At 49.9% G+C, this 10,000-nt stretch overlaps 1 protein-coding gene across 1 annotated transcript in view; it reads right to left on the bottom strand.

The window, feature by feature from the left end:
• LOC308155107 (uncharacterized protein) overlaps window positions 1-10,000 on the bottom strand; it is a 52,273-nt gene that overhangs the window by 21,968 nt on the left and 20,305 nt on the right. The window contains exons 23-36 of the mRNA XM_080528350.1: window positions 6,638-6,745; window positions 5,638-5,691; window positions 4,979-5,032; window positions 3,906-3,950; window positions 3,598-3,651; window positions 3,426-3,470; window positions 3,129-3,182; window positions 2,930-2,983; window positions 2,157-2,210; window positions 1,156-1,263; window positions 882-971; window positions 510-563; window positions 191-298; window positions 1-62 (exon numbers count right to left, since the gene is read on the bottom strand). The exon at window positions 1-62 is cut by the window's left edge and continues 46 nt beyond it. Of these exons, the coding sequence (XP_080384476.1) occupies window positions 1-62; window positions 191-298; window positions 510-563; window positions 882-971; window positions 1,156-1,263; window positions 2,157-2,210; window positions 2,930-2,983; window positions 3,129-3,182; window positions 3,426-3,470; window positions 3,598-3,651; window positions 3,906-3,950; window positions 4,979-5,032; window positions 5,638-5,691; window positions 6,638-6,745 (944 nt within the window). The remainder of the gene's footprint in view (window positions 63-190; window positions 299-509; window positions 564-881; window positions 972-1,155; window positions 1,264-2,156; window positions 2,211-2,929; window positions 2,984-3,128; window positions 3,183-3,425; window positions 3,471-3,597; window positions 3,652-3,905; window positions 3,951-4,978; window positions 5,033-5,637; window positions 5,692-6,637; window positions 6,746-10,000) is intronic.

Raw genomic sequence — 10,000 nt, forward strand, 5'->3', positions numbered from 1 at the left:
GGAAGACCCACTGGGCCCTGGACACCGTCTCTACCAGCGGGGCCTTGGGGTCCTTTCTCTCCCTGTGGTCACATGGTCACACGGTCACATGACATCTTTCGACATGCAAAGCAGAGGCTCCGATCTTTAGACAGAACAGTGACATCATCAGAACAGGGGGGACGGGACCGACGTTGAGCTGGGTTCTTACCGGTCCACCCTTCTCTCCGGAGGGGCCTGGGGGTCCCTGGGGTCCGGGGCGGCCGGGCAGACCTGTGGGTCCGGCTGGGCCGGCAGGGCCACGCTCACCTGGAGAACCCTGTAGAACACAACACACAGAACCAGGTCAGTTCTACACCTGGAGAACCCTGTAGAACACAACACACTACCAGGTCAGGTCGGTGCTTCAGAACCACACAACAAGGGAGGGAAAAGGGAGAGGGAAAGATGAGAGAAGAAGAAAGAACGAGAGATGCGATAGAAAAGGGGGGGGGGGGAATACAAAGTATGGTGTTGAGGTGTGTACTCACAGAGGGGCCGGGGGGGCCGTTGGGGCCTTCGTTTCCTTTCAAGCCGGCGGAACCCTGCGGAGAGAGAGAAAGACGCCGTTTCAGAAAAACAAACATGTTTAGGAGGAGGAAGGAGGAGGATGCAGACACACACCGGTGCCTCTCCTGTCGACGATCCCCTCCCTCATTCCGTTCCCCCATCCTGCCCCCATTTTCCACCTTCACCAGCCTCCCCGACACCCCCACGAGCTTACAGTACGTCTAGAACTTTTTTCACGGTTTTAGCCCCTTAGACCCTTAGAATGAGTTCTTGACTTGAGGTGCTGTTGATCTCATGGAGAGAGAGAGGAGGACAGAGATGGAGGATGATGGGTAGTGTAGTTTGTTACTCACCACGGGGCCGGGCAGACCTCTTTCTCCGGGGAAGCCTCTCAGACCCGGGGGGCCGTCCTTCCCAGAGGGCCCTAGGGGACCGGGGTCACCCTGGAGAACACAGCAGAACACCACAACGTCACCCGACAGGAACACAGTTAGTCACCCACCGGGATGGTGGCGGTTCGAAACTCGCTTCGACATTTTTGCTTAGTCTTTTATATCGAGTATGTTTAGAATTGTAGTGGGGTTGTGTGTGTGTGTGTGGGGGGGGGGGGGGGTTGGGGGTGCTCACCTTGGCTCCCTCCTTTCCAGCAGATCCAGGTAGACCCTGCTCACCAGGGGGACCTGGTGGTCCGGGGTGTCCCCGATCTCCCATAGGTCCAGTTTCACCTGTGGGTCCCTGTTGATGGAGAGAGAGAGAGAGAGAGAGGGAGAGAGAGAGGGGGCGGGGTGGGGTGGGTGGGGGGGGTAGAGAGGGGCAGAGAGACAGAGACAGGAGAGAGAGATGTGGTGGAGGAAAGAGAGACAGGAAGGAGGTGGGATAGAGAGACAATGTTTGAGTGAGACAAAAACTGAACATCTGTCAGTACCATATGAGGAAGTATGGGTGACTGTGTGTGTGTGTGTGTGTGTGTGTGTGTGTGTGTGTGTGTGTGTGTGTGTCTGTGTGTGTGGGAGTAGAAGGCCGGTAGTCACAAAGGCGCCATTCGGCAGCATATCATCAATCCATATAATCGAAATCTGGATTAGCATTAGCAGTGAAGAAGCTCTGTGGTGGAAATGGCTGTTGTGCATGCATAATGGATGAACCGCTAAATGCTAACAGCATAAACAACACTCTAGCAGTCAGGGCCAGTGAGATATGCATATGAGAAAAAGCCCTTCTGTCAGCACGCTAGCAAAGCGTCGCTAATACCCGCTAAAACCCAGCCCATGAAAGCCTTTACGACACCCTAATGACACCATAATGACTGCTAATGACACCTTCTTGCCCGACGATAAACTCGTTATATTTCAAGCATCTAGAGTTTAGACTAAGAGCTAAACCGAATACTGAGTTGGTATGCATTACAAAACAAGTGGGCATTCATTTTGTTCATCAGTCAATGTGATCATCTTACCGACTACCTACCACACGTTAAACAATGACGATCCTTGCTGCCAAGACCGGTAATCGTAACATACCGTGAGTAACCCAATTAGCTAAGCAGCGGTGACCCAAAACTAGCTATTCCTGCACATTATTGACCTCTGATCTCACACTATGTCTGGACGTTTGGACTGGCCACTCACCTGAGGTCCGACCACGCCTGGGGGTCCGGGGGGGCCGGTCTTGCCTTGGAAGCCCTGGGACAGAGAAGATCTGATTAGATAACTTGCGCTCCCAAGATGTTCTGCAGTTGCTTGTTACTCGTGTTCGCACAGAGCTGGGAAAAAAAGCCTTTGAATACGCTGCCCCCTCTGCTTGGAACACCCTCCAGAAAGACTTGGCAAAACTGATCTCATACGATGCCTTTAGTGGAATCTTGAAGGACCTTGAATGGGAAAGTACTAGAGAGTGCCTCTGTATTTATTGCAGCCACCTATGCATTCCTGATACTGCCTTATGTTCATGGTTTTATACTGTACGTCTGAAACCTAAATGTATCTGTCTTTATATGCTGCCCTCTTGGCCAGGTCTCTCTTGGAAGGGAGGTGTATGTATGTGTATGTGTGGTCAGGTATGGACGGTACTGTTTATGTTTATTTGATTTGTAAAGGGACAATGCATATTGGAGAACAAGTACCATTGAGTGCCAGTACCAGACAACGAAATGCAGTTTTAGCATCTAACCAGAAGTGCAAATAGTGATATAAAACATGATATTGATAGAGATAGGTACAGTATGGCAAGTACGGTAGTTAAAGGTATATACAGGAGAGGATAGTAATTAGCTATGTACCTTACAACACCCTAATGACACCCTAATGACACCGAAATGACTGCTAATGACTAGGAGAGAGAGCAGCGACTCTTAGAAAGGGTAACGGTAGGAGACCAGTAACGTTGTGTGTACTGTACTCACAGTCTCTCCTCTCTGACCAGGGTGTCCGGGCAGTCCGTCTTTCCCAGCTGGGCCCTACAGAACACATACAGAGACATACAGAACCTCAGAAACCTCAGAAGTCTTACCTGGAGCCTACAGGTAAACACAGGTAAAAGGTATTAGTGAAAGGACAGGTTCTGGTCCGTGGTCAGTGTGGAAGTTGTTCTGTGTTACTTACGGGTGGGCCCTTTGGTCCGGGGAATCCTGTGGGTCCCTGAGGTCCTAGAAGACCCTGAAACACACAACCAAACAAGCAGCCCCTCAGTCACTCCCACCTGGCACGGGTCTGTCTGTCTGTCTGTCTGTCTGTGTCTGTCTATCTATCTATTTATCTATCTATCTGTCTATCTGTCTATCTATCTATCTATCTATCTATCTATCTATCTATCTATCTATCTATCATTCTATCATTCTATCTATCTACGTCATGGATTGTTTTGGTGTTTGGGCGGCGGAGGGATGCTAGCGTACGTACCCTCTCACCCGGGGGTCCTGGGGGGCCGTCACTCCCTGAGTTACCCTGAGGGAGGCAGAGAAACAGGAAGTGTTCAGAGAGATTCAAACCCGTAAGGCGTTATATTATATATGTCTGTTTAAAGAACGGTGGATTGGGCGGTTGCCCGGGTAACAAAGACCCACGGACTGACCTTTGGTCCAGCTTTTCCTGTGGGTCCCCTGGGTCCCCTCTCTCCCCGAGGTCCCTGGTGAAGAGAGGGAGGGGAAAAAAAGAGGCAGGAAAAAAACGTGAGGGAGAGTTACAAATTACCCATGGAGATAGAGTCACTGACCATTGATATGCCCCCCCCCCCCCACTACCACCTCCCCTCCCCTCCAATTGCCCTCCTCCAGATGTGTCACGGCGGGAGAAAAAAAAACATGTCAGCTGTCACCTGGACACTCCGTTGCCATAGTTACCCTCGTTAAAAAAGGTAGAGAGAGAGAGTAAAACACTCACCGTGGGTCCTCTCTGTCCTCTGGGGCCCGCCTTTCCTGCCGTGCCCTGTGGGTAAAAAAACCAGAACGGATACAGTTGGTCAAACACCGGCACTTGAAGGTACCAGAACCAGTTGAAACGTTTTCAAGTTTCCATCGGTGAAAGTGTGTCCAAACGTTTGACTGGTACTGTCCTGTTCATGAGACATGAGCTCCCAATCATCCAAGTTCCAAATCCACAAAACTCATGAGATGACATCAGACCCATGTTGTGACTTCCACTGAGGGTCATACAGTGTATGTTTACTCCATTCTCGGAGTTGGACTCTCTCTATCTCACACTGCCTCGCGCTGTAGCCAAGCACGGCGATGGTTGTTCCACATTCTCACCCCGTTGTTCATTCGGGGCAATGTCATTTTCATGGTAAACATTGTAATAAATGCTACAACAAGGATATAATCCACTACACAGCCTTATTTCAATGGTTTCCCAGCCATAATATGAGGCCGTGTCAGTTACTGTATGCAAAATGTATGAAAGAAACTTGATTATGGCTTTGTGTGGGTTTTAGATTTACAACTGACACCAGGGAGACTAATGGGAATGCGGCCCCCACATCCCTCAAGTCTGGGGGTTTGGGGGGGGCGGGGGGGCGGGCGGGTGGGTTCCGCCTCATAAACTTTCATGTTGTGTGAAGATAAAAAGCTTTTGTGTCCCCTGCTCCGCACATGTTGACAAACCATTACTCTACCCCCAGCTCGACGAATGACTCATCGAAGAAAACGAAACATTGTGCGAGTTCCTCAAGACTCAAGTGACAAATGACCTCTGGGCGGATTTCAATACATCTTCAAAAACCGGGTGGCAGATTCGCTAATGAAGAAACAGTCTTTTCTTGTACTAATGTTCTCTCTCCCCTTTATGTAGAGGATGAAAACTCCCCCAGTGGAGAAAGAGAGAGACGAGAGCCTCAGACTCAGTATTCTTCTAGACTTCTCCGGGGGGGTGTATGTGTGTGTGTGTGTGTGTGTGTGTGTGTGTGTGTGTGTGTGTGTGTAACTGTGGAATACAAAAAACCTCTCTGACGTACGTACCCGAGTTCCTTTCTCTCCGTTGGCACCGGGGAAACCTTGGAATCCCTGAGATCCCTGTTGGGTGGAAGGGGGGAGGGGGGGAGGGGGAGGAGAGAAGAGCGAGAAGAAAGAAGAGAGAGAGAGAGAGAGATTAAATCCCAGGTTGATCAAAGGGGATAGGAGGAGGTGGAGTGGTGTATTAAGTGCTGGGACAGCAGTAGTGCAGTGTGAGGTGGTGTGTGTGTGTGTGTGGGGGGGGGGGGGGCTGACACCAAAGGGCATGGCTAAACCCTCTTGTCTTTGATCAGGGAGACTCAGACGTGTCCACTACTTGCGTCAGAGCGTGGCCGGAGGGGTGGGGGGGTGGGATGGGAGGAGGGGGCAGGGGGGTGCGTGGGAGGGTGGGGGGTCAGAAACGCCATGTTTCATCAAGGGGCCTTTCTGACGCACGTGCGTACGCACACACACACACACACACACACACACACACACGTACACGTACACACACACACACACACACACACACACACACACACACACACACACACACACACACACACACACACCTGCCTAGAGCCTGGTGATCAGTAGACTGCCCTGAGGGTTTTTTGCTAAAGCTTGTTTAAGCTGCAGAGGAGATGAAGAGGACATTGATATCTGGACAGGAAGGTGAAACTTACCTTTGGTCCTTGTCTTCCTGGGTAACCAGGCAACCCAGGAACACCAAGCTTGCCCTACGGTGAAAGAAGAGAACAACAAAAGAACAACAAGTCAAAAATGTGTTTTGTTTTGTGCCTCATAATCACGTAAAGACTCCTGTTTTTGTATCTCCTCATCGTACGGCCCTGTCTCTCCTAGTCGAGACCGAAGCCTAAAATCTATTCACTTGTTTACTTGTTTACACCCTCTTCCTGCTTAATATGGGCGGGGATCAGGAGGGCAAAAACTGGTTCTTGCAAACGTTCCACTTCTGAGGAGATCAATCCCCAGAGATGCTACATTAAAAATGCGAGTGGAGATTCAACACAGGGAAGGAAAACAACAAACAGTGCAGCTTTACATCTTAGCTTTGGGGAAGAAAAAAAAATGAGTCCCTGTTTTAATTAAAAGAAAACAAGTTTCCTCGGGTCACAGACCCAAATGTCTACTTTTACAGAGAAATGTGCAGACAACAGCTATTCTATACCGTTGTAACAGGCGTTCATTAGCAAGAGAGGAGCGCTTGAGCAGCACGTCAGCTACATCTGACTCTTCCTGGAAGTGGGGGCGAGGAGCGGTAGAGGCTGGTGGAGGTAGAAATCGGAGTACAGACCCCGTTGTAATGCATGGAACAGCCTCCCTTGGTGTTCTACCTCCCCCAGCCTCCCCTGGTGTTCTACCTCCCCCTAGCCTCCCCTGGTGTTCTACCTCCCCCAGCCTCCACTGGTGTTCTACTTCCCCCAGCCTCCCCAGGTGTTCTACCTCCCCCTAGCCTCCCCATGTTTTCTACCTCCCCCAGCCTCCCCTGGCGTTCTACCTCCCCCTAGCCTCCCCTGGTGTTCTACCTCCCCCAGCCTCCCCTGGTGTTCTACCTCCCCCAGCCTCCCCTGGTGTTCTACCTCCCCCTAGCCTCCTCTGGTGTTCTACCTCCCCCAGCCTCCCCTGGTGTTCTACCTCCCCCAGCCTCCCCTGGTGACTCACCTTCTCCCCGCTGGGGCCCAGAGGTCCAGAGTCTCCAGGCAGACCAGAGCGACCCTTGGGACCCTCCGGACCGTCTTCTCCTCTGGGGCCTGCAGGTCCGAGCTCACCCTAGACACACACACACAAAACAATCCTCTCATTACTCATCGTGTACACTCCATGTCCTCGCTTGTCATCAAATCACATGGTCACATGTTCCTGTCCTACCATCATCTCACATCAGGAGCTAGAGAGGGCTAATAGAGAGGGCTAACAGAGAGGGTTAACAGAGAGGGCTAACAGAGAGGGCTAATAGAGAGGGTTAACAGAGAGGGCTAATAGAGAGGGCTAACAGAGAGGGTTAACAGAGAGGGCTAACAGAGAGGGCTAACAGAGAGGGCTAACAGAGAGGGTTAACAGAGAGGGCTAACAGAGAGGGCTAACAGAGATGGCTAACAGAGAGGGCTAATACAGAGGGCTAATAGAGAGGGCTAACAGAGAGGGCTAACAGAGAGGGCTAACAGAGAGGGCTAACAGAGAGGGCTAATAGAGAGGGCTAACAGAGAGGGCTAATAGAGAGGGCTAACAGAGAGGGCTAATAGAGAGGGCTAACAGAGAGGGCTAACAGAGAGGGCTAATTCGGTTGTTAAGTCGTGACGTGTTTCCGGGTCCAAAGTTGGCTGAGGCGCTGTCTTCGAAATGCCTCAGTAATAATAATAATCAATTATATTTATATAGCGCTTTTCCGAGGCTCAAAGACGCTGACAAATATGGGAAAAATGGGAAAGTGCTGTGTCCCTTGTTGTATGAATAGATCCGAGTCTAAAAAACGATTGAACTGTCATTCTACCGCTGTAGTACACTGGTACTATGGTGCAGGGAATTTCTGATTTGGACCCGGAAATTGCTAAACGTCACGTTTGACGTCAGACTTAACAACCGAATAGAGCACAACCACCTTCACTCTACTGAGGTCCTAACGCCCTCTCCCATTGGTCCACGGTGGGCGTCAGCCTACGAGTGTGTAGCGGCAGTCAGTGATGTGGGCTGAAGAATGAAACCAGGCTTATTTCCCCTGCTGTCACCTCCGCCTGGCAGATCCTAGAACAGGCCTGGTTATCTAACCCTGTGTGAGTGTGCTGTGTTCCTGTGTGAGTGTGCTGTGTTCCTGTGTGAGTGTGTGTGAGTGTGTGAGTGTACTGTGTTCCTGTGTGAGTGTGTGTGAGTGTACTGTGTTCCTGTGTGAGTGTGCTGTGTTCCTGTGTGAGTGTGTGTGAGTGTACTGTGTTCCTGTGTGAGTGTGCTGTGTTCCTGTGTTCCTGTGTGTGAGTGTGTGAGTGTACTGTGTTCCTGTGTGAGTGTGCTGTGTTCCTGTGTGAGTGTGTGTGAGTGTGTGAGTGTACTGTGTTCCTGTGTGAGTGTGTGTGAGTGTACTGTGTTCCTGTGTGAGTGTGTGTGAGTGTACTGTGTTCCTGTGTGAGTGTGTGTGAGTGTGCTGTGTTCCTGTGTGAGTGTGTGTGAGTGTGCTGTGTTCCTGTGTGAGTGTGTGTGAGTGTACTGTGTTCCAGTGGTGTGCCGTCAGGGCCAGCAAGGCCTTCTCTGCTGGCCTAAACATCATCAGAATATACATTTTATTTTAATATATTTTTTCCACAAATATGTATTAATGATTCCCCATAGTCTATTCTCTTCATTTCATAGCTTTCCTCTTGGTTGCGCTGCTTCCAGTCTCCGATTGAGATTTGGAGGGCTGGCCTTTATGTTAGAGCTTTTATCCAATCAAAATGTGTTGCTAGGGGGCTCCAAAATCTGCCCGCCTGCACGCTAAACGGTGCCGCGGATACGACCTGTAACTTAACGTTGGAACGAGAAAACCTGTGGCGTACCTAGTAAACCTACGTAGATGCGAGCAAAAGCAACAACGGCGCCTGCTGTAAGGCTCAATGATGTCAGCACCCAGCACGTCTTTTGATTGGATACGCACTATTGATACGCACTATTGATACGCACTATTGATATTCACTATTGAGATGCGTAACTATGCCGGTAGATGTGAAACTTTTGAAAGTGCGCAGGGAAACGGAGCTCAACAACGAAAGGGGACACGATAAAAGCGCCGAGTCCACAAACAGAGGAAACTACGTTGAGCTTCTTTCTTTTCTGGCTGAAAACAACCCAGATTTACATTACCACCTGTCCACAAACAAAGTGTTTACTGGGACGTCAGGCAAAATACAAAACGACCTGATTTTTGCTATTGCTAAAGTGATGGGAGAAGAGATCAAAATGGAGATTAAAAAGGCACCCTTTGTCGCTATTATGGTGGACGAGACGACAGACGTGGGTAATGTAGCGATCTTAAAGATGTTAGTTTAACACTCTTCATTGTAAATGCGGATTTATTGATTAAAAATGCTTCGGAAATATTAATATAACTCTGTTGTACTTGTCTGACTATGTTAAGGTGATGCAACGCCCGGTTATACTGTGTTTCTGTCTAGTTTCTAGAGCCATGGCGTCATAACGATGGTATTAAGAGGTAGAATAATTCAGGTAGGAATGTGTCGGACATCACTGAAGGCCTAGGTGTGAAATGCACCGCCCGCCACTGCTGTGTTCCTGTGTGAGTGTGCTGTGTTCCTGTGTGAGTGTGCTGTGTTCCTGTGTGAGTGTGTGTGAGTGTGCTGTGTTCCTGTGTGAGTGTACTGTGTTCCTGTGTGAGTGTGCTGTGTTCCTGTGTGAGTGTGCTGTGTTCCTGTGTGAGTGTGTGTGAGTGTGCTGTGTTCCTGTGTGAGTGTGTGTGAGTGTACTGTGTTCCTGTGTGAGTGTGTGTGAGTGTACTGTGTTCCTGCGTGAGTGTGTGTGAGTGTGTGTGAGTGTACTGTGTTCCTGTGTTCCTGTGTGTGAGTGAGCTGTGTTCCTGTGTGAGTGTGTGTGAGTGTGCTGTGTTCCTGTGTGAGTGTGTGTGAGTATGCTGTGTTCTTGTGTGAGTGTGTGTGAGTGTGCTGTGTTCCTGTGTGAGTGTGTGTGAGTATGCTGTGTTCTTGTGTGAGTGTGTGTGAGTGTGCTGTGTTCCTGTGTGAGTGTGTGTGAGTGTACTGTGTTCCTGTGTGAGTGTGTGTGAGTGTGTGTGAGTGTACTGTGTTCCTGTGTGAGTGTGCTGTGTTCCTGTGTTCCTGTATGTGTGAGTGTACTGTGTTCCTGTGTGAGTGTGTGTGAGTGTACTGTGTTCCTGTGTGAGTGTGTGTGAGTGTACTGTGTTCCTGTGTGAATGTGTGTGAGTGTACTGTGTTCCTGTGTGAGTGTGTGTGAGTGTACTGTGTTCCTGTGTGAATGTGTGTGAGTGTACTGTGTTCCTGTGTGAATGTGTGTGAGTGTACTGTG

Source organism: Nansenia antarctica, assembly GCF_963989245.1.
Source record: "Nansenia antarctica genome assembly, chromosome: 4".
Taxonomy (NCBI): Eukaryota; Metazoa; Chordata; class Actinopteri; order Argentiniformes; family Microstomatidae; genus Nansenia; species Nansenia antarctica.